Raw genomic sequence first — 23045 nt, 5'->3', positions numbered from 1 at the left:
TGAAAATCAATTTTTACCCCCCCAAACACTATTTTAAAATATCCTGATGAGCCCTTCACCCTCTAAATTATAACATGAATAAATCTATTGTTCCTTCAATAAAAGTACTGCTTAGGTAGTGATTATGCTTGCAGAGAAAGAAAAGGGTAGCAGCAAAGGGTCATCTCTTGTATTCTGTCTCTCTGTTGCCTTTTGTACCCTTTGTCTAGAGGAGCAGCTCATGCTATGGGTCATACAAGACAAGGATCAGATGGGATGGGATGGCACAGGCAAACAGAATGGGAGTAGTATTGTCATCTCCAGCACTTTTCCGTCTGCCTGTCTCACACAAAAATGGACAAATAAAGACATTCTTTGTAGTATGTTAGAAATTGAAGCCCAGATTGGGGGCCGGGGGGCAAGTCAGAGTTGCCAAGTATTAGCTCAGTATTTCTCAAAATGTGGTCCCTGGGCTAGCAGCATCAACATCACCTGGTAACTTATTGGAAATGCACATTTTTGGGCCTCATACCAGACTTCTTGAATCAGAAACTCTGGGGGTTGGGCCATGCCATCTGCCCTCCAGGTGACTCTGCTGCACTTTAAAGTTTGGGGAACCCTGCATCGGAGCTCAGTGTCCAAGTAAAGACGTTCATGTTTTTTGTTGCAGAAGTGAGCAATACAAATCGGATTACTAGTTGGTGGGAGACTGGCGAAAGGAGAGATCCTTTATTTTCACATAAGAACAGATTACTTCGTGAAAGTAATTATTATTCTTACACTAGAAAAAGAAACTACAGATAGTTTTATGTAAACTGTTGAGAGTTCTGGTATGGTGCTCTAAACCCAAGGTGGCTTCTCTGTTAAGAAACAATAAAATATTTTATCTTTTATATGTAGAAGTGTCTCACTTCTACTATCATAAGGCCTTGTGGAACGTGCTAAACAAGGCAGCATGGAGCTTTCAAATGCCTGTCTGCTTCACCCTTCCCCAGCCAGTACCCTGAGATATTTGTATTTTGGTGTCAGAACTCTATTCTGGGTTCCCATGGCCGCTGTTTGAGCAGAGTATACAGAGGGCAGTGCGAACTGGTGACAGGAGGATGGCTGGTAGAATGTGAAAGTATGGAAGGGGTAAGGATAAGTATGGCCATCTGGATGACACAAGGAGCCCATCCTTTCCTCCCACCTCCCAAGATGACTTCTGTCAGCAACTTCACAAGCCTGTCATACACGTGTCAGAGTAGTTTGAAAAATACACTGGTTATCATCAAAACGCTAAATGGAATTGTATTAGTTTAATGATATGGTAATTTTTTTATTCAAAGTTACAAGTCCAAGATTTCAGTGGTCTTTCTATTCTGTTTTACAAAGGAAATAAAAGGATGCTATTCAAGATTTCAGGGTTCTGCTCATTTGAGCCATTCAGTAGAAACCACCTGACCAGCTGAACTCTCATACTTGCCCTTATATTTACCTGCAAACAAAACCTGGGCTTCTGAGGACTGGGCTGAACTCTCCCCTTGGGACTCAGCAATCTATCCAGGCCTGTGACCACACCCAAGGCAAGCCCGGAATAAATGTGACTCTGGAATTTGGGTTGATGAGCAAACTGCCATTCACCTTGCTCTACGGCACCTGATGTCAGCTTTCTTAATTTGCAGAACAGAGTTCCCATTACAGCCTGGGAAGCCGTTCACCACGGTAGCTCTGATAGTCTTTTCCAGCACAACTCTACCATCTTGAGGGTACATGAGTATTCCAATGTAAAGTTGAGGATAACAGCAGTGAACTATTCTTTGTCTCTTCATACAGCGTCAAGAGCTGGAATCAGAAAATAAAAAACTGAAAAATGAGCTAAATGAGCTACGCAAGGCCCTTAGTGAGAAAAGTGCCCCAGAGGTGACTGCTCCAGGCGCACCAGCCTACCGTGTCCTCATGGAGCAGCTGACCTCTGTGAGTGAGGAGCTTGATGTCCGCAAGGAGGAAGTCCTCATCTTGAGGTCTCAACTGGTGAGCCAGAAGGAGGCCATCCAACCCAAGGTAAGCATGAGCAAGTGACCAAAGTGAGTGTCTGGGGACTGGCCTCTTTCTTTTTATCCTTTCCCTCCAATTTATAATGATGCAAACACGAGCATTTTTAATCTAATTAGCATTTAGTCTAAGGGATATTGTCATTTAAAAAAAATCTCAGTGTTGCTTTAAAACTGTTGCAAAATCCAATTATAGTGAGCAAAATATAAATGAAATCCCAGATGATCTTCCAAGTGTCATATCTCACTCATGAGCAAAGAGCTTTTAAAATTCATCTTTAAGTAGTACTCTGGCCATGATAAATTTTCATCAGAAGTAAAATTCGGGGGGGGCGCCTTGGTGGCTTAGTCGTTAAATATCTGCCTTTGGCTCAGGTCATGATCCCAGGGTCCTGGGATTGAGCCCCGCATCGGGCTCCCTGCTCTGCAGGAAGCTGCTTCTCCCTGTCCCACTCCCCTTGCTTCTGTTCCCTCTCTCGCTGTGTCTCTCTCTCTCTCTCTGTCAAACAAACAAATAAATAAATAATTTTTATTTATTTTTTTTTTTAAGTAAAATTCAGTTTCCTGGCCGGCTCAGTCAGAAGAGCATGTGATTCTTGATCTCGGTTTCATGAGTTTAAGGCCCATGTTAGGTGTACAGATTACTTAAATGAATAAATCAAATACATACTTTTTTAAAAAAGCAAAATACTGTTAAGTACAAATATCCATAAATTGTCTTGCTATGGGAAGGCATTAAATATGACTTTAAAATTACTTGTTGAAAATAGCCCATTTAAAAAAAATAGCCCATTTAACCGGAAAGATAACATATAAAAGGGTTAGAAATGAGATCAATGAGTAGAAGTTTCATGGAGATGATTTCTGCTGACTTTAGGGAGTTCTGCCTAAAAGAGGGAGCTAACCCAATTGGGGAGGGGCTGTGTGTAGTGATTCAACAGAAAGGAACCCATGCCAGAAGGTAGAGATGGCCCTCCAAAGTCCTTCCTGCATTCACGTATGAGACCCAGCACTGTCATGTATTGGTAAAAAATGGGCCTTTTTGTCATTTGCCATCAGAGGGACTCTGGGTAATCATCTTAAAGCCTGGCCTGTGTCCCTGCCCATGTTCATGCAGCAAACAAAGTGTTACCAAGAATTAGACAATCAAGTATCCCAGCTGCATGACATACCATATAAAAAGTGACTATGATACCTAATGAACTGGAAGATCTGAGAGTACTTCTCTTAGAAATGGTAGTTCTGCCTGTGGTTAAAATGCTGAAACTGTGTGCAACATTTGGATTTGAGAACAGCAGCTCATATCTGAGATCAACACTGATCCAGAAAATATCAAATTCTGAAAACAAGATATTTGTGACTAAGCTTGGAAGGGAAAAAACATCCCAGGAATTAGTGGAGTTACATAAAGGAATGGACTTTCTTATTTTAAAACAAATCTCAAACCCATTCAGTCTGAAATGAGAAGATTCTGAAAGGGGAATCTCTCCTTGGCCTGGCCCTGTACATGTCTCCTTCCCCAAGGCTGTTTCAGTTTGATTCCCATGACTACCACTGTGGTTGGGCCTTGAGATCGGTCAGCATACCAGCTGGAGCAGAGTCCAAAACTCACGATTCCTTTCTCTGGTTCCCTTGTGACAAAGTGGTATTCTCACAAGAAACTTGAGTTAAAGTTAAAGTTAAGGGAAAGGAAAAGAAAAATGAACCAAGGGGCATAAAAACAATCCAGCTAACAGAGCACATAGCTCTGGTATCACATGTTCTCACTCACCCAGCTCACAACCAGCTGGTCTCTAGCCCCTAAAATGGACTGGTCCTGTCTCACCAACACCCCTGCTCTCCAACTTGTTCTTTGCTAAGAAAAAGGCCCATGACACAGATGGAGACCTTTCAAACCCATGGCTGTCTGTCCTACTCAGCTTCCAGTCCAAGACACTCATCCTTGCACAACTCCTTTGCAGGGCAGTAGTGAGTGACGCCCAGTGAGGTAGGTGGTAATCCAGCCCAGCCAATCTAGTTCATCTGCTCTGCCTCTCTGAGTATTCTGGAAGGCTTCACTTGGACAAATGACCTCCTATCAGAGCTTTATTGTAACTCTCACACACCTAGGATAAGAATTTTATCCATATACATTAGCAGGAGGGTCATTTTCTCACATACTCACAAATTGGAAAAACCACAACAACTCAAAAAGAATTTCAAGCACTTGTTCTTGAAAATTAAGAATTATCACATAAATATTTATATTAATGTCTACCATATGCTGGTTCCATGAATGCTAATTTTGGGGTTCTTATGGTTTGCTTTTCTCTGTTATGATGGGGCTCATTGATGGGTTATTTATGGAACTAAAGGTTTATTGTTTTCTCCATTTGTTTTTTTGTGCTTGCTGACTTGTGATTTTCAGGATGACAAGGTAATTATAAAATTTTCCAAAAAAATTTAGTAAATACTTCTATTTAATCCTAAATTTTAGTTTATAAGTATTCACCCAAAATATGCAATTGATGCTTCTGGCCACCACGTCTATTTTGATATTTACAAGTTGATTTCCTATTTGAGCCCTCTCTGTGGCAGTGGAAAAATAATGGGTGTAGTAGGTTTCAGTTTGGATCACAGGGAGATCTCCATGATTTCTAATTCATAATCAGTTCTCTGACCCACTCTAGCGGTAATGGTAGGCCATCCACAAACATGGGGCCCCAGGATAAGAGTCCCTTAACTTGGAGCACACCCAAAAGCATAGCTGTCCCACACTTTTGTCGAGCAGCTGTGGATTTGTTGGCCAAGGGTGAGAAGGAGCCTCATGAGTAGAGAACACCCTTCCTGGGAAGGGTAGGATTTTCCTACATGGTGCAACCGTTTCTAAACTTCTGGTCACTGGCTTGGGGGAGACAGACTTTCAGCTGTGAGTTAGGAATGTCCTAGTGCTGGTGGTCCATGTCTGATCCCATGCCCCAACCACCAGTTCTTAGGTAAGGTAGGCAAAATGGGGAAACGGCTGGCTGCTTATCATCAGGAAAACAGCATATCAAGAAGCCCATTTTTCCTTTAGATTAGTTAATATAGGATCAAGTTACCTAATTTATTGAAAGTTCAAAAGTACATCATGTAGGTCTTCAGATATCAGAAAATACATACAACATTATTTAATATAGGGACTGGGTCTTTGAGAGTTGCTATTTAGATGTTAAAAATCTGAGTATGGTCCTTTGTAGAATAGAAAAATTTTCTTTCACAAAAAGAAAAAAAGTTTTCTATGAAAGATATACTAAAATATATATAAATCGTAGCTAAAGAAATGCTTCATGTGGTGCCTAGGGAAAGATTTTTAAAATTCAGTAAAATATAAGTTCTTGTTAATAGCTTTTATCAGATTATATTTGGTCTTCTCTGAGGATGCATTTATAAGCTCACAAAAAGACACTGTAAGGAGAAAAGTGGGATTTTTTTTTTTAAGTATGTTTCTTATCAAGAACTGGTCTTGAATTTATCTCAGAACTGGTCTGTAAGATCGTGTTTTTTGAAGTATATTCTATTAAGTTCATTGTGAGATCTGCCTTTGGAGCAAACATTGACTACCAGATCAGACATATACTATTTAGACAAATAGAATGGACTCTTGGGTTCTAACATGTATTATTCTCTAGAGGCTATTGAGCAGTAGTTCTTAGTCTGTTCTTGCCCTAGTTTAGGAGATACAGAGAGTAGCTGAGTAGAAGCAAGATTTGGAAATTATGTTGGTTGTCAGATTAGACCAAAAAGGAAAAATAAAAAAAGGAAGTAAAGATGTTAGCAGAAAAGTGCTTTTTATATAAAATCTTTGGTAATGCTGACCTGCCAGAAATGTATTTCAAAAACTTATGTGCCATGCTATAATGTAACAGAGAAGAAAGGGTTGAATAACGGCAGATGGTAGATATTTACAAGGAGCTAAATCCTTCCCGTTTATATATATCTAAATATGTGAGAAAAAACTTCTAATTTTGCTAAAGCATATCATCTACCTTTTTGTACTGAGTTTTTAATTGAATAATGAGCTTTATGTCAAACTTTACATTTGTTTTACTGGGGCATTTGTTTTATTGTAACTAGCTGGGAAGTAGTGGAAAGAAGAGCTTCTGTTCTTTGTTCATTCAGTAGTTGCTTGGTTTAGCCAGTTATTGTTCTAATGCTTTGTGTATACTTGGAAATATATCTGTATTTTTATATATGAAGTATATATACATATATTGTGTGTGTACATACACACACACACATAGATGCACACACACACGCACACACATTGAATTATATATATTATAATAGCATAGACCAATTATCAGACAAGGACACCAAGGGACTACTTACTTAATGGAATAGATAAATATTTGAAATAGATATATTTCACATAATGTAAAACACACACTGCCCATCAGTGATTTTATTTACAGGACAGTAGTACTCTAGAATCTCACCACCTTTATAGCAGAGCTGGAGGGATTTTCAAGGGAGGAACTGAAGGTGCCTCTTTCTCTTAACTGCCTATGCCCGACCCTCCCATAGAGTTGCACAGAGCTAGGCCGGTGCTCTGGTGGGACAGAGATGTGGAGGAATGCATAAACCCCCTATTCTGGAGGAAAAGAATTGTTGTCTGTGGTCCAGATTTTGAGCTGACTGTGTTAATGTGGAAATGTGTTTTCCTCTTCAGAACACAATGACAGATTCCACAATACTTTTGGAAGATGTACAGAAAATGAAAGATAAGGGTGAAATAGCCCAAGCATACATTGGTTTGAAAGAAACGAACAGGTAAGTCCATTCTCTTTTTATTTATTTTAGTTTAATCATAATCATGTATATCTTTAGACTTTAAGCCAGCCTCTTGTATAGTAAGTCAAAGTGTTTATGTATTGCTTTATTAGAGATCCGCTGACCTTGAGAGGGAATTCAAGGTTTCCAACATGTTCCCAGTTAAAATCTCATTTTTAATATAAGGTATCATTATTGATGAGAGTTGTCAGGGGGGATGTTGTTTACATCAAGGGATTATATTTCTGTTTATTTAGAGTCTCTGTCTTGAGAAGAAAACCATTGTCAAACTGTCTTGGGTAGTCACTTCCACTTTTTGTTCAGGATGGTTGGTTATTTGTGAATCCCAGTTGGTAGGGACAACTTTAGCTTTCAGTAATGAAATCTGGTAAGGAAAGAAGTAATGAAGTATCTGAAATCAACTCACTGTTGGCCATATCATTCTACAAGTGTACCATGACTTCTACGATGGGACCCTGACATTTAAGATCAAGTATTTGTCACATTTCCTAAGGTCTTCTGAGAAAAATCCTAAACCTAGTTTTATCCTATTTACTGTAAACACGAGTGAAGTTACAGACGGCACTTAGCTCAGTCACTGTACACCTAAGAGCTTCGGTAGGCTGACTGAGGGTGCAGGATTTGCACCTAAATAATGAAACTTTATCAAAGACTTTCTCTGTAGCTGAGATTATCACCAAGTGATGGCTTATCTCTGGAATTCCTTCAGTCTTCCTATCAAACCACTTCCCAACCGAGCCTCCCGTGCCTTTGGACTCTGAACTTACAGGCTACATGCTTAAGAAAACATGGCCAATGATGAGCACAGAGAAGGACAGTTCTGGGGATTTGTGTAGTTAGTGTGCGGTCTAAGTCTCCTGATGTGTAGTATCAGGACTGGTGTACAGAAATACATGTTGCCAAGCAACATGTAAGGTACTTATTATCTTGTTTTATGGATGAGAATGGAGAATGCTTAAAAAGTATTTGATTAACCTTTAATTTTAATTTATGATATAAATTATAAGCATATCTTCTATCTAAGAGTGTGTTAGTATAGGAAGAGCTCTATTACCCTGTCTATCCATGCACTCTACTCTTTAGTCACCAGATAATGGATCGCATACCTGTTTCATGCTCAGCCCTGTGTCACACACTGGGAATATAGCAGTAAGGAAGGTAAATGCACTTCTTACCTTCACAGAGTTTGTAGACCGTTGGGGAGGTAACCAAGACAATTTGGACTTCACTCCAATGACAGTCAAAGTTGTTGAAATGTTTTAAGTAGGAGAATGATATGATATTGGAATTTTAGGAAGCTGGACCTGAGAGAATAGATTATAGTAGAACAAGGTTGAAGGCGTAAAGACCAGTTGGGAAGCTCTTACTGTAATTGAATGACTAATTACAGTGACTTGACTTGGTTGGTGGCTGTTGAGATTGAGAGAAATGGGACACTTTGAAAGATACGTAAGATACCTAAGATGAGATCAGTAAGCCTTGTGGCTTGGATTTGTGAGTGAGGGATAGAGAATCCTAGAGGGTCTGTGGTGAATACTTGGTTGGATGTTGTAATACCGTTTCATGATCCTGGGTCTGCAGTGTGGGGAGGCACAGGGTGGAGATGATCAGTAGATTTATAAATAATGAATTCAAGGAGCTAGGAAGACATCTAAGGAGAGAAACCCATTAGGCAGTTGAACATCTAGATCTGGAATTGGAGAGGTATGTGGGTTGAGATATAAATTTTGAAGTCATCAGTGTATAATAATACAATTGAGACCATAAAAATAGATCAACTCTCCAGGAGGAGATGGTAAATAGGAGAACATTCTCTGGAATGTGCTTTCTGTACACATCATATTAACAAAAGTCTAGTAGGAAAAGTAAAATCCTGGGCTCTGGAGTCAGATAGGCCTGGTCTCTCCTACTCACCAATGTGTAGCCTCTAAGGTATCTTATTTCTAAACCTCAGTGTCTTCCTCTGCAGTGTGGCAAATAATACACAATGGGTTACTAGGAGAACTAAATGAAGTAAACCATGTGGAAGGGTGTGGAACAGTGTCTGATGGCAGATACTTAAAAATATTTTTATACCCCAGGCAAAAAAAAAACCTGTAATCAACTTTGTCACTATTATTTATTATTTATACATACTTTTTTAAGAGAGAATATGCACAAGAGAGTGAGAGCGAGTTGGGTAGGGGTAGGGGGCAGAAGGAGAGAGAGAATCTTAAGCAGGATCCGTGCCCGGTGCAGAACGTGGAGTCTGACACGGTGCTTGATCTCACGACCTTGAGATCATGACCTGAGCTGAAATCAAGAGTCAGGTTCTTAGCCAACTGAGCCACTCAGGGGCTGCTATACATGCTTTTAATAAAATGTGTCACATCTTTAATATTAAAGCAGGGGCACCTGGGTGGCTCAGTTGGTTAAGCGTCTGCCTTCAGCTCAGGTCGTGATTCCAGGGTCTTGGGATTGAATCCTGTTTCAGGCTCCCTGCTCAGTGGGGAGTCTATTTCTCCCTCTCCTTCCACCCCTCCCGTCGCTTGTGCTCTCTTTCTCTCTAGCATGCTATCTCTCTCTCTCTCTCTCAAATAAATAAATAAATCTTAAAAAAATAATGGTGTAAAAGCAGTTTCCCCAGATTTTAACATTAATTTTTGACGTGAAAAAATCTTAACAGTTGTGTCAAAAAGCTGAGAACTTTGGACTCATTCTTAATTATAAGTTACTCCTTTAAGAATTTCTTAAGACAGGGGCGCCTGGGTGGCTCAGTGGGTTAAAGCCTCTGCCTTCGGCCCAGGTCATGATCTTAGGGGGGCGCCTGGGTGGCTCAGTGGGTTAAAGCCTCTGCCTTCGGCCCAGGTCATGATCTTAGGGTCCTGGGATCGAGCCCAGGTCATGATCTTAGGGTCCTGGGATCGAGCCCCGCCTCGGGCTCCCTGCTCAGCGGGGAGCCTGCTTCCCCCTCTTTCTCTGCCTGCCCTCCTGCCTACTTGTGATCTCTCTGTCTCTGTGTCAAATAAATAAATTTAAAAAAAAATTTCTTAAAACAGTTTTAAAAGCGGGAAAGCAGATTTTATTAAGCAAAAACAAGTTCCTACTCAGAAGACTTAGAACTAAATTTTGACATGGATTGTGAAGAGTACCACATGAGGACAAACGCTGAAGTTTTCATTCTGTATGTGTATGACTGTCATGGTTGATCTCGGTCTCTAATAAGATAATATGTGATGTATAAGATCACTTTGCTAGCTGAATAAAATGTTAAAATGGAACCTCTTTCTCACCTTTTCAGTCATTTCTTATTCTTCAGGAAAAGTAGCTCTGGCTCCATGATTATTGTTTTACTTTCTATCCATTGATATGCGACGTTACATGTTACCCATTTTTAAAAAAATTAACCAAAAGTAATTTTTGTGATAATGTCTTAAACCCATGTGTAATTAATAAACCAGTCTTTCTGACTCAGTTGGAATACCATGTGCTGCTCCTGACCATCATCATCTCATGACCATCCTGTACCCTTGTGTTTTGCATTGTTGTTCCTTTTGCGTGGAAGACCCCCTGCTATGGACTGCCATGAGCTGAATGAGGATGGAGAGCTGTGGCTGGTTTATGAAGGCTTAAAACAAGCCAACAGGTTATATTTGTCTCCTCAAAATGGAATGTTATTAACTTGTTGTTTTTCTTACTAACAGTGGCCTTCTGACTTTAACTTCTATGTTTCTTCTGCTTTAATTGTCTTCCTGGGGGAATTTCAGTCAGCCCAACACCGCCTTAAAAACTTTCTCCACTAAGGGATGCAATTAGAGCTGAAATGGATGGATAGTGAATATAAGAGTTGCTGCCCGTGAGTGAAGGGTCTTCCCTTCACATACAGAAATTTCTGCATATCTCACTAGGAGTTGGAAAACAAAACAAAACAAAACAAAACCTTTCAAGGAGAGCCCAAACTGCAGTGGGAGAGATTAACACTGATTACTTAGTGGTTTCCTGTTTGGAATAATGACCAGTCTCAAGGACATGAGCACCCGTGGCAGTGAGCCTGCATCCTTATGCACAGCACTGTGCTGTCCAGCAGCAGTGTTGCACACCCAATTTGGCATTCTCTGTGATTACTGTGAAACTCAGATGTGTGAAACCACAAAACAGGAGGGTCTCCTGCGTTGCTGAAGTTCAAAATAATTAGCCGAACTCAACACGTTAAATGTGTTTAGGGGAAAGCAAATAAAATTGGAACAGCAACAGCTTTCTAACACAGACACTCATCTGCTCTCAGGATATTTGTATCTTTCAGATCTCATTAAAATACCATGTTAGTGATTAGTGATTAAAAATACCATGTTAGTGATCTCATTAAAATACCATGTTAGTTAGTTTTAAAAATACTTAACTGTTCAAGGGACTCCTCATTCTGCTTTGTTTGTTCTAATCACAAGCCATTGTCATTAACTCAGTAGTGTTTTCAGTTCACGTGCCCTTGGAATTTTATAATCGCTGAAATATTTTTAGTCTGCTGTTAACCGTTTACTTGCCATGGCGTCAGTAGCTTTTGCCCAGCAGTTGATAACAAAGGAGATAAGGATAAAATAACATCTTTCTTTTCTTCATGTTAGTTAATTCCTAACCGTAACTTTGTTTTGTGTTTGGAAAGGGGGTGAATATAGAAGTGGGGTGCATGGTGAAGGCAGGATGCTGTTTCTCCCTGGTATTCTCGCGCCGGCGCTCTGGTTTGCTTACAGGCACGGCTGACTTGTGTGCTTGCTGAGAGAAGCCATAACCGCTTTGTTTGTCCTATGAACATCTGTATTTTAAACCGTATCATGTTAGGATTCTGTTATTGATATGGAAGCTTACGGGGGAGAGAGAAAATGACAGATTTAAAATACATGTATATGAAATTTCAGAATGATCTGTCTGGGTTTGGGTAAATCTGTATATATTTCAGAGTCCCACTCCAGCCTTTCTGTCCTCCAGAGATAAGAGTAGAAAGTAGAAATGGGACCCTGGTCATACCCTCTGCCTGAGATAAGTAACACTGAAATTCTTAAAGACATATTTAATCAGATCAGGACTTTGTAATCTTGCTTGTCCTCTACTGTGCAGAGTTATTCTGTGGCAAATGTACTGTCTTTGCCAACTTAAATGCTAGTTTGTCATCATTCCTTATAAACTTTTCAAAAGAACCTAAACTTGACTGTCTCTTAGGGCCTTTGAGAATTGTTATATTTGTAGCATGGTCCACAATTCAGAAAGATACAGGAGGGTGATTCACTTCTTTCCATTGCTGGCCCTTGTTTGAGCTTCTTGGCTTTAACGAAGTCCGAAGTGGCACAAACACTAAAAATTCCCCGCTTTTCCCGCCCATGAGAGTGAGCCTCAAGCCTCACACCCAGCCAGCAGAGCCTCGCATGTCATCTCCCTTTCCTACCTGTGTGTCTTCTCCTCAGGCTCCTGGAATCCCAGCTGCAGTCCCAGAAGAGGAGCCACGAGAACGAGGCAGAAGCCCTTCGAGGGGAGATCCAGAGCCTGAAGGAGGAGAACAACCGGCAGCAGCAGCTGCTGGCCCAGAACCTGCAGCTGCCCCCAGAGGCCCGCATCGAGGCCAGCCTGCAGCACGAGATCACCAGGCTGACCAATGAGAACTTGGTAAGCAGAGGTGCTGGGGCCACACATCCCGCTGCTGGCGGTGCCTGGCCCTGCGGGACCATATCAGTTTCTTTTTGGTCAAACACATCTGTTTGGGCTGGGAAAAACTCGCTGCCCGACACTTGATACCCTTCTTCTCCAGTAGAGACAGAGTAAGGAAGATGTGATTACGTGGATAGAAACGAAAAAAGCACAGGTTGTGCACAGGTCATGTTTCTGACAGAAGGCTCTGGCACGTCTGGGAGGGCTCCGGAGATCTCCCTGCACTGTGTGCTGGTCTTTGTCATCCTGGAGAACTCAGGTGACCTGCTTCCTTCATGTCAGCGGCAGATTCTCTGCCATTGCAAGGAGGTTTGCTCTGAGATGGTCACAGTAGAGACCAGGGACAAGCTTTGTGGACCTTTGGTTTCCACGCAGCCACCGAGGCCCTTCCTGTTCTGTCTTCAGCAGGCGGGCAGGGGTTGCAGTGATGGGCAGGGAAGGTAGATGGCAGAACCATGCAGGGCTTTTGCTTGACGTTAGCCAGAGCTCCCAGGGCAGGGTGGAGGGACATTAGAATTTAAGTTTATACATTTTTTATTCTAACAGAAGTGCAGTGAATGAGATTTTTTTTTCCCCCTTGCCAGATTCTGAATGCTGGCCCAGAGTCCAAGTTATTTCTTCTTCCTTTTTTTTCTTTCTTTTACAGGAAGTATTTTCTAAAATATTTGTCACAAAATAACTTTTATTACAGATTTGTAAATCTACTTAAGTTTGATAAATACATTTATTACATTAAAAGTCATTGAAAAGTTATAATTCCACATTCCTATATAAAATCTATATTGTAGTGTCAGCCTGGTGTTGAGAAAAGCTATGTAGACGTGGTATTGAGTTGTTTTGTTTTGTTTTTTTAATTCAGGGTTTTAATTAACTTTAATAAAGCAGTTTGGATTTTCTCTGAAGATTTAACAATCTGAGTTACTATAATTAACTCCATTAGTGATCATTTACTAGTGTCATCTCTTCAACCACCTTTTGTATTGATTAGATGCAAAGCCGAAAAGTTTTCTTTTTCACCGTCTGTCCCTCTGAAGGCATCTTGCTATGTGGGGCTCCATTGTGGAAATGGGAGAAGCACGTGAGGACAAGTGTTAGATTCTTTCCAAAGTGACTGAAATACCACTAATTTGTGGGGGGAAATGTTTTGAATCATGAAATATTTTTGAAATGTCATTTTATTACTCTCAAGTATATTGTTGCTTAAGTTAAACTAACAGTGCTTTACTGCCTAAGAATTGATAAATATACTGAATTATAACAATTGATCAGTGTATAAATTCTGTGCTTATAAATGACTGTTCTAAAATACAAGGCGAAACTGTGAAATCGAGATGCTTCTGGATGGCAAATTCCCAATTGTTTCACTAAGTCAATTAATCATTTCTTTTGCAACCTTGTCTGCAGTATTAATTTTCTTGGCAGTTTTTCATAGCTAATACAACAGTAAGTTAAGCTCTCAGATTCTGTGGGGTAGAGTGTCGTTCATGAGTTTCTCTGAGTTTTAGAAAACCCTCTGCAGGTCAGCTGCTTCCCATACCTCCCTGACTACTAATTCTGGAGAGTGATTTCAAAGTTAAGTATAGGGAATAATGCACTTTTCAAAACCATTATATAGTTTCTCGGTCTTAATTGTGCATCTCTTTAGGAAACACTTGAGCAGAATAGTAAAGCCCAATGGACCCACGCTTAGTATTTTTGGAAACTCTACCCTGCATAACCCACTTACCCACCTACTTCCCAACATAAACATGAAGATGGCCTTTCTTCCTCCACCTGTGAACATGCTCCACAGGCCTCCCCCATGCTGCCTTGAGAGAAGCAAGACACACGGCTTCTCACCAGCCTTGCCAACTTCAGGCAAGAGCGCCAACATTGCTCTGATTCTCACTTCCATTTTATTTGTCTTTCTCATCCTTGTCACTGCTGCTAGCTGCAGAAAAAAAGTACAGCAACGTCTGAGCAGATCCAAGGAGTGAAATAACCAGCTTTCTTGGAGGAATAGGGGCCGTTGCTCTGTTTAACTGGCTAACTGATGGCGCCTGAGCCACAGCCTGTGAGCACATGAAAATATATGTGTATGTGTGTATCCATATAGAATTCAAATCCTCTGTCCTGGAAAGATCAGAAGGCAGTGGCCGATGACAAATCAGCCTTTTGAGTACATCTACTGTCATTATTTGTGTTGTAAAATATTTTTAAATTGATTTTGCTGAGAGGTCACATTCCCCTCAGAGACACAGAGAAAAACAAATATCCGTTGTGCCTGTTTTTTCAGTATTTTGAGGAATTATATGCAGATGACCCTAAGAAGTATCAGTCCTATCGGATTTCACTATACAAACGGATGATTGTATGTAAACTCAGAGTGCATTTCTGTTGTCTCCCTCGCTACCTGTAGCCTCTCTTACTGAAGAGCACACTGCTGCCCGCCCCTCCTCAGGAATCTCTTCAAACACTTTCACAAGACCTGTTTCTCCCCACAGCAGTCTTGTAGCCAGTGGTGTCACCTCTGTCAGTGTCCTGCGTCCACTGTCGCGTCGGGTTTGTTATTAACACGAGGCTTACAGTGTGATGGAAGCAAAATGGGATTTGAAAAACAAAGTCAAATCCCAGAAGCTCTATTGAACCCTCTGAAATGATAGCAGCTGTTCCCTTTGGATCCGTGGTCCAGTATCTAAATCTGCGCTGTCTGGACTGGAAAGTGAATGAGTATTTGTGTTTGCAGATGCTCTCCTTCACCACAGTGCAGATAACGACCACATACAGGCAGCACTGACTGACTTCCCTCCTGAGCTTGGAGTCTGCTGTTACCCACTCTCTTCTTATTTATTGATCTCTTAACATTGCCTGTGATTTGAGAATTCTTGATTAAATAGCCAGTCATTACAGACTTTTTTTTTAACCCTCTCCCTTTGAATGTACTGGGTTCTTTCTTTCTTTTTTTTGCATATATAGCATTTGGAATTGCCCTCTTTTTCCTCCATAAGCAAAATTATGTCGCCTGTGAATTTTTATGGGTGTGTTATGCTACCTGCTACTTGGACGTAGGTCAGCAGATCACTCTTTATCCTTTCTCGGTGGTTATTTTTTCAAGTTACCTTTTAATTCTCCAAGGCTCTTAAGTTATAGGACTCATGTCAGCCTCTCCAAAAGGTGGGTCTCCCACACGGGTGTCAGTCAAAATGCCCAACCTAAGTTCAGCCATCCTTAAAACTTCCCACAGAACTTTTTGAGTATCTATCAAAATTTATTTTGCCTCCTCCCCCTTGAGAGAAAGCATTCCACTAAAAAAAACAGTACATTTTACGAGCATTTAATTGTTTTACCCATATAGGAGTCTACTGGAAAAGACTCCCCAGCGAGCCCGCTATCCATCACGCTGTAAAAGATTTACTGTAGTGTGTATTTTAACATTTGGCTTTTATTGTAGCTGCGTTTCCATGCCTGCCAATTTTAGCCAGGTGGTGGCTCCACCAGCGAGCATTTCTGGAGCTTTTATGTAAAACTAACAGCGTTGTGCTTGTGATTTTGTGTCTGCTTTCCCTCTGTGCATTTTAGAAGGCCCATTTTGATCTTTCTGTTTTATTTCTCATTTTAATCTTTAGGATCTGATGGAACAACTTGAAAAACAAGATAAGACTGTTCGGAAACTGAAAAAACAACTGAAAGTATTTGCCAAAAAAATTGGTGAACTAGAAGGTATTTCAACATGTTTTTGTAACAATTGCCAAATCTTAATTTTGTTGTCTATACCAGTGGTCTGACAGGTTTGCATGCAAATATTATGATGATAAGGGCAAACCTAACCTCTGCGGAGTGGAAATTTCCATTGTTAAGGAGGGAAAAAATGTTCTTTGCGAAGAGAGAGAATTTACTCAACAAGATTCTAATGACTATCTTCTATGTGCTAGACGCTGTGCTTGGCAGTATAACACAGAGGTTAAGCACATGGGTTCTGGAACCAAAGTTCTTGGCTTCAACTCCCAGCTCTTCTATTAGTCATCTGATACTGGTTAAGTTACTGAACCTCTCTATGCTTCCGTTTCCCCAATTGTTAAATGGGAATGATCAATGTTAAATGGCGTTTACCTGACAGTTTGTAAGGAGGAAATGAATGAATGTGTGTAATGTATTTAATGTATTTCCTGACACATAGTAAATACTATATACAACTTAACTATTGTTATAATTAAAATTAGTATTATTACTAATTATCCTTAGTATTATTATATTATATTATGTATCCTTAGTAATATTATATTATTACTAATTATCCTTAGTATTAAGGATACTATCATGAGCAAGACAAAGTCTGTGTCCTCAAAGAATCTAATGGAGAAAAAAGAGAAACAAGAAAAAATGAATTATGATTATAAAGAAATAAGATTTTTTTAACATTTCATGATTTATATATGATGATGGGAAAACACCTTGAAAAAATGATCAAATATCAATTGTTATTGTATACAAATGAATTGTCTTTTAGATTAGTGTGTTCCTTCACTATTTACCTAGATGCTAGGGGTATAACAGTGAATGGAGATAAAGCCAGCTTTTAAGCTTAGTCCAACAATATTCTTTGTTCAAGAGACTTAGAGGCCCTCTTTGGAATTGCCTTCAACCTGTGCAGTTTTGATCAAAAGGGATACTGTGCGGTCTGACTACCCCCCGTTCTCTCAATGTCACTCAGAGCAGTCTGGAATGTTCAGAAGGGTCTCCCATGTTAACTCTGTGTGGTTTTCATTCTTCCAACATGCCAGGTCTCTCATAACTGTCCTTGCTGTTTGGTCTTCCTGCTTCTCTTGGTGAAGTCCTGCTCATCCTTTGGGACCAAAGTCATATGTCACATTCTCAAGAGCAGCCTCTCCTGATCACCCAGGCAGGCTTGATGGCTCTGGCCTCTGTGTACCACAATGGTTCACTTTTTTTGTGGTTTTCACTGTCACACTTTCAGTAATTTTTCTGTTTGAATCACTGGCTTTCTCTATGGACATGAGCTTCCTGAGCATAGGGGACCGCCTTTTATTTCTCCTTATTTTCATAGCACCTAGGAGCACCTAGTATAGTGTCTGATCTATCATAATCATTCCTTAAATGTTTGTTGAATGAATAAGTAAGTTCCAAAAATATTTAGAATGGCAACATAGATGTTTACTTTGAAGAGGATAATACCCTTTTGGATGTACAAATGCTGAAATATTTGTTTAGAAGTCAGACAGGTTACTTTGCAGTCATAATTTATTTATAAACCTTTAATATTACATGACTCATACATTACACTAAAATTTTGAACCTCCAAATCACGCACACATGGACTACAATGTCTATCAACAAAACTTTAAAAAAAATTTTATTTGGAAAACATTTCTGCTCTTAACCCTGCTTTAATTATGTCATGAGAGGATAATTAGACAACAGAGTGCCTGAACGGACTGATTTTAAGGATATGAATTAGTATATTATTTTTTAAATTTCTAAAGATTTTTTCTAATATATTAGTAAAATTTGGCTAATAGCAAAGCCGCTTATTATTTTCAGTTTTTATTCAACTTTCCTTAATATGTATATTTTAATTGAGATAGTTTACAATATTTCAAAATGTCAGCAGTTTTAAGCCATTATCGATCAGAAATCTATCTCATTAGTTAAACTACCCTGCTGGCTGTGTTCTCAAACCTATAAGTAGCATTTGAGAAGGCCCTTCATTGGTTAAACAAAAAAGACACCATATTCTTAAGAAAAGTTATATTTCAAATTAAATTACATGTATCTAAAGAATAAAATGAAATAGATGGATATGACTTGGGCTCATGCTGAGTACTCCTCCTCCAAATTAGAGACTAAAAGTAACAAGCTTGGGGCATCTGGGTGGCACAATCTGTTTGGCATCTGCCTTTGTTGGGTTATGATCCCAGAGTCCAGGGATGGAGCCCAGCATCGGGCTCCTTGCCCAAGGGGGAGCCTGCTTGTGCTCTCTCTGTCAAATAAATAAAATATTTAAATAAAATGAAATAAATAAAAACAAGTTCTTCTAACATTTTCTCTTACTATTTCTATATCCTCCATTATACAGAAAAAACAGGGAACTTTCCACAACAAAAGCACCTTTTAAAAACTAAAAGTTTTCTTATATATTTCTATAAATATAACATACTTTACATTCTTCTGGTTTAAAATAGCAAGATTCTTGCCTCCTCCTATGGGCTACCCTTACTTAAGGAGACTTTTTTTAAAAAGAAACTAATGAAGCCTGTTTTTAAAACGCCAACATACATCATTTTTAGCAGAAGTTATAAAGTGAAATGGAGAGCGTTTCAAAATTTGATCTGCTATGTGCTATATTTTAACCCAAGAGTGGGTGTTGCATCTCAACTTTCAAAGAGTCAGGGAATTTAGACCTAAACGAATTCTAGAAATCAGTTAATTATTTCGTGGGAGTAAAAAACAGAGGCCCAGAAACCATCAATTGACTGCCAAAGTCTCAGTCCGTAAGTAGCCAAACTGGAACTAGGGTCCATGCCTTCAAGGATCACCGACTTCTCTCTTTTGTGTCATAGTTTCCAACATAACCTCTTGACTTACAGGAATTTAGTCTACTGTCTCTATTAAACCTGGAATCAAGAACTTTCTGGTTCCAAAGTGAGGAAAAATAAATTTTAAAAAAGCTGTCCAATTTTCCTTCCTTTTCCAGGACAAAAAAATTCAGGAATATTTTCCCCTCAAGTATAAAGAATCCAGAAAATGAAAATAGGGATTGCTTCGGGTCTTTCTAAAAGAAAGCATATATTAGACGTAACATTGGACCAAATGATCCCCAAGATCTTACTAGTCTTTGAAAACTGGAATGTGGTCCTGGGTTCTTTCTTTCAGGCCTTATATTTTCCTGATGCTGCATACATGAAGGTTGACATTTTATTTTAATTAGTAGATGGCTTGCTACATAAGTAAGGTCATGTTGAGCTGACATCCATATTTTGTTTATGAATTTTTGTAAAGACTCACATCTCTGAGGAGAATTCAAAGGCGAGAGAAAATTTTAATGAAAGTAGGGCAATTTTTGTCTCTGACGTTTTTGTACAGAACCAAAAATATCTAGATTAGAGATTTTGCAAAAGGAAAGTGAAGCTTTCTTTTATTTACTTATTTATCTATTTATTTTAAAGATTTTATTTATTTATTTGACAGAGAGAGGGAGATCACAAGTAGACAGAGGCAGGCAGTGGGGGGGGGGGATGCAGGCTCCCCGCTGAGCAGAGAGCCCAATGTGGGACTCGATCCCAGGACCCTGAGATAATGACCTGAGCTGAAGGCAGAGGCTTAATACACTGAGCCACCCAGGTGCCCCTGAAGCTTTCTTTTAATAAGGGAAGTCTCCTAGTAAAAATATTTACCATATTTCATAAATTCTGAGGTACTCAAATTTTTACATTTTAACATCTTAAATTAGGTTGCGTCTTTCAAAGACTGTTGACGAGTTGCAGTTTAATTGGCAGTGTTTTTGCTTTTTTAGTGTTCTGTAAAATAATGGTATCTCTCACTATCAGTGGATGAAATCAGTAGGCTTAAAACATTCTCTTGGGGTTAGATAGAGCCCAAATATGTACCTTTATTGTTTTTTTATTATTTTTTTTATTTTAAAATATTTTTTAATTTATTTTTTTATTTTATTTATTTATTTATTTATTAGTTTGTTTTTTTTAAACATTTTTTTTTAAAGATTTTATTTATGTATTTGTCAGAGAGAGTGAGCACAGGCAGACAGAGAGGCAGGCAGAGGCAGAGGGAGAAGCAGGCTCCCCGCTGAGCAAGGAGCCCGATGTGGGACTTGATCCCAGGACCCCGGGATCATGACTCGAGCCGAGGGCAGCTGCTTAACCAACTGAGCCACCCAGGCATCCCGTACCTTTATTAAACGTAACATGTTGAGTCTGTTTCCCCTCACAGAATCATTTCTGTGGCTCAGAACGACTAGTACCACAGACAGCAGGGACTTTACTCTCTTGTACTTGACAAGTGGCAGATGCCACCATGGGCTGATTCTGAGATCCCCATGCCATTATGTATAAACCAACTCCAGAAGTAATCAGTATAACACTAAATGGCTTGAATCTCCTGTCTCCTGTATAGAGACATACATTTTACCATGCACATGAAGCACTAGATGCCACAGCCCTGACTTGTCCAGTCACAATATGGTCACTCTTTAGATAATACTGTTGACGGATGGTGGTGATTTTCCGCGCTGATAATCCTGGTGTGTGATGCTGCAGCCTGAGGTGGACGAGGGTGTCACTAGGCTGTCTCTTGGCCACATAAGCAAGAACACTGGCAGGTATTGGTGTTCTCTGTGATAACCTTGTCCTGTGGAACCGGCTTCCCACAACTAACACAGGAAATCACCCAGAGTGACGGGAAGTACTACTGATACCTTGGAGAATCAGCAAGGAGTTAAACATTCTAATGCTTCTGATCTGCTTTGTGTTTGTTTGACAACAGATTCAACTCAGTCTATCCCTAAGTAGATTCCTTAGCTGCCCCTCCCTGTAGATGAAAGAATAAAAAACCCTGCTTATTAGCATATATTTCCACAAACACCAAAATAACTCTGTGTTCCCTTCCCTCCCCTTGCATTTCCCATTTACTTCTCAATTTTGCAATGAAATTTGAGAACTTTTTCTTTTACTCCTTAGCGTTAACTCTTCTCTAGCACTTACCATTAACAATAGTGACCATTTTTATCATCTGAAAGGGCCATTAACCAGTGGTTGTACTTTAATGGTTACAACTTCATGGTAAGATGTCTAGCATTTGACTAAAAACAAACAAGCAAAAAACAGAATAATATTTAAGGAATCATATTAAATAGAAGTGTTTTATCTGCTCGAGATTTCTTTGGGAATAAAGGGTAGCAAAGGAAAGATAGGTTTTTGCCTCATGAGGCCTGTGTGAAAAGTGATGCAGTTCACATCAACTAGTGCAAAGAAATACCATTCTGCCAGCTCTCTTGATGTGGTTTGAACTGATTGCAATGATGCATTTGAAGTAAATGTTCTTTTTCTTTAATGACTGGATTCATAGAGCTAAATGTGAGAGGGAATCTTTGATGCTCTTGCTGCCTCTTTGTAGAATACTGGGTATTTTCCCCTTTTTTGACTTAAAGTCTTAATATCTTTAATCATTATGATGGTACTGCTGAGTTAACCAAAAAGTTAAACCGCTTACTTTGGGACATTTAATCTTACTACAAAGTAAACTTTATTACAAAAAAAAAAAGTTTTTGAATCAAGTAAGGTTCTTTGATGTTGATAATAACCAAGTATTAGTGGCTGTTGGAGTGACATTACCATATAATTTTGCCATCTATCCACCTAATTTTAGCAGAAAAGAGTATTTAAAGAGGAAATAATTAAGTGGCAAATATGACAAGTTTCTGTTGTTAAAGAATTCATTTAAAATTACTGGAATGTAGAATCCTTGTATCTTTTCTACCTGGAAAACATTTTCTTCTTTTTGCTTCTCATTAAGTGGGCCAGATGGAGAACATATCACCAGGACAGATCATTGATGAACCCATCCGTCCAGTCAACATTCCCAGGAAAGAAAAGGATTTCCAAGGAATGCTGGAATACAAGAAGGAGGATGAGCAAAAGCTTGTTAAGAACCTGATTTTGGGCAAGTATTTTCTGCATGGGATAGAAGGTCTTTCTGGTACATGTGTCATTAATGGAAAAGACTAGTCACTAATTTTTTAAATATTCAACACTGGTTAATTGCATCATCATTGAAGACTGTGCATTATCCTGTTGGAGTAATATCCTGACCATGTCATGCATTATATGTCAAACTTCAGGGAGACTTGCCTAGGATCTACCTATAAGGTCCTTTGAGTCCAGGCCTTCTTAGCTCTGGCTACAGATTAGAATATCTGGAGAAGCTTTTGAGAAGTATTCATGTATCATCCCTACCATAGACTCGTTACATCAGAATCTCTAGAGGGAAGAGCCTGGCCACGTCAAAAAAAAAAAAAAAAAATACACACACACACACACACACACACACACACACACAAGGGAACACAAGCAGGGCGGGTGAGAGAGGGAGAAGCAGGCTTCACGTTGAGCAGGGAGCCTGATGCAGGGCTCAATCCCAGGACGCTGAGGTCATGACCTGAACTGAAGGCAAACACTCAACAACTGAGCCACCCAGGTGCCCCCAAATACATTTTTTTTAATCTTGGAACACTGCATCAAAAACTAATGGTGTATTTTATGGTGACTAACATAACACAATAAAAAAAAAGAAAAGTCTTTCAGAGGATTCTGAAGTGTAGCCACAGTTGAATGCCACAGTTCTGGGCCATTTAACTTCCTGAGTTTCATTTTTTTCTTGCTTCCTTTCACAACTAAATATATTAAGTACAGCATTTTGGTAATAGGAAAGAAACAAAAGAATTAAGGGAAAGATTCCAGCCATGGAAGAAGACTGGGCTAATGAAATGGACATGGAAGAAACATTTTAGAGCAGTTTGGGTTAAGATGGGGTGTA

The 23045-nt window shown here is 39.5% G+C and overlaps 1 protein-coding gene and 1 long non-coding RNA gene across 4 annotated transcripts in view; one reads left to right on the top strand and one right to left on the bottom strand.

The window, feature by feature from the left end:
• MYO5A (myosin VA) overlaps positions 1-23045 on the top strand; it is a 180460-nt gene that overhangs the window by 143927 nt on the left and 13488 nt on the right. Inside the window, exons 28-34 of the mRNA XM_080808332.1 lie at positions 1795-2022; positions 6703-6803; positions 10369-10449; positions 12260-12458; positions 14776-14850; positions 16106-16199; positions 22026-22172. Of these exons, the coding sequence (XP_080664458.1) occupies positions 1795-2022; positions 6703-6803; positions 10369-10449; positions 12260-12458; positions 14776-14850; positions 16106-16199; positions 22026-22172 (925 nt within the window). The remainder of the gene's footprint in view (positions 1-1794; positions 2023-6702; positions 6804-10368; positions 10450-12259; positions 12459-14775; positions 14851-16105; positions 16200-22025; positions 22173-23045) is intronic.
• LOC308345816 lies at positions 1264-12405 on the bottom strand. 3 transcript variants are annotated; one of them, XR_013967109.1, is made up of 3 exons: positions 12241-12404; positions 8000-8128; positions 1264-1803 (listed from the first exon to the last, which is right to left on the bottom strand). It is a non-coding gene; the product is annotated as an uncharacterized lncRNA (long non-coding RNA). The 3 variants fall into 3 exon arrangements; XR_013967110.1 differs by lacking the exons at positions 1264-1803; positions 12241-12404 and adding exons at positions 6789-7188; positions 11204-11274; XR_013967108.1 differs by lacking the exon at positions 1264-1803 and adding an exon at positions 6806-7188 and having other exon boundaries at positions 12241-12405.

The sequence above is a fragment of the Martes martes genome (assembly GCF_963455335.1).
Source record: "Martes martes genome assembly, chromosome: 7".
NCBI lineage: Eukaryota > Metazoa > Chordata > Mammalia > Carnivora > Mustelidae > Martes > Martes martes.
The sequence above is the reverse complement of the archived record's forward strand: the minus strand, read 5'-3'. Positions and strand labels throughout refer to the sequence as shown.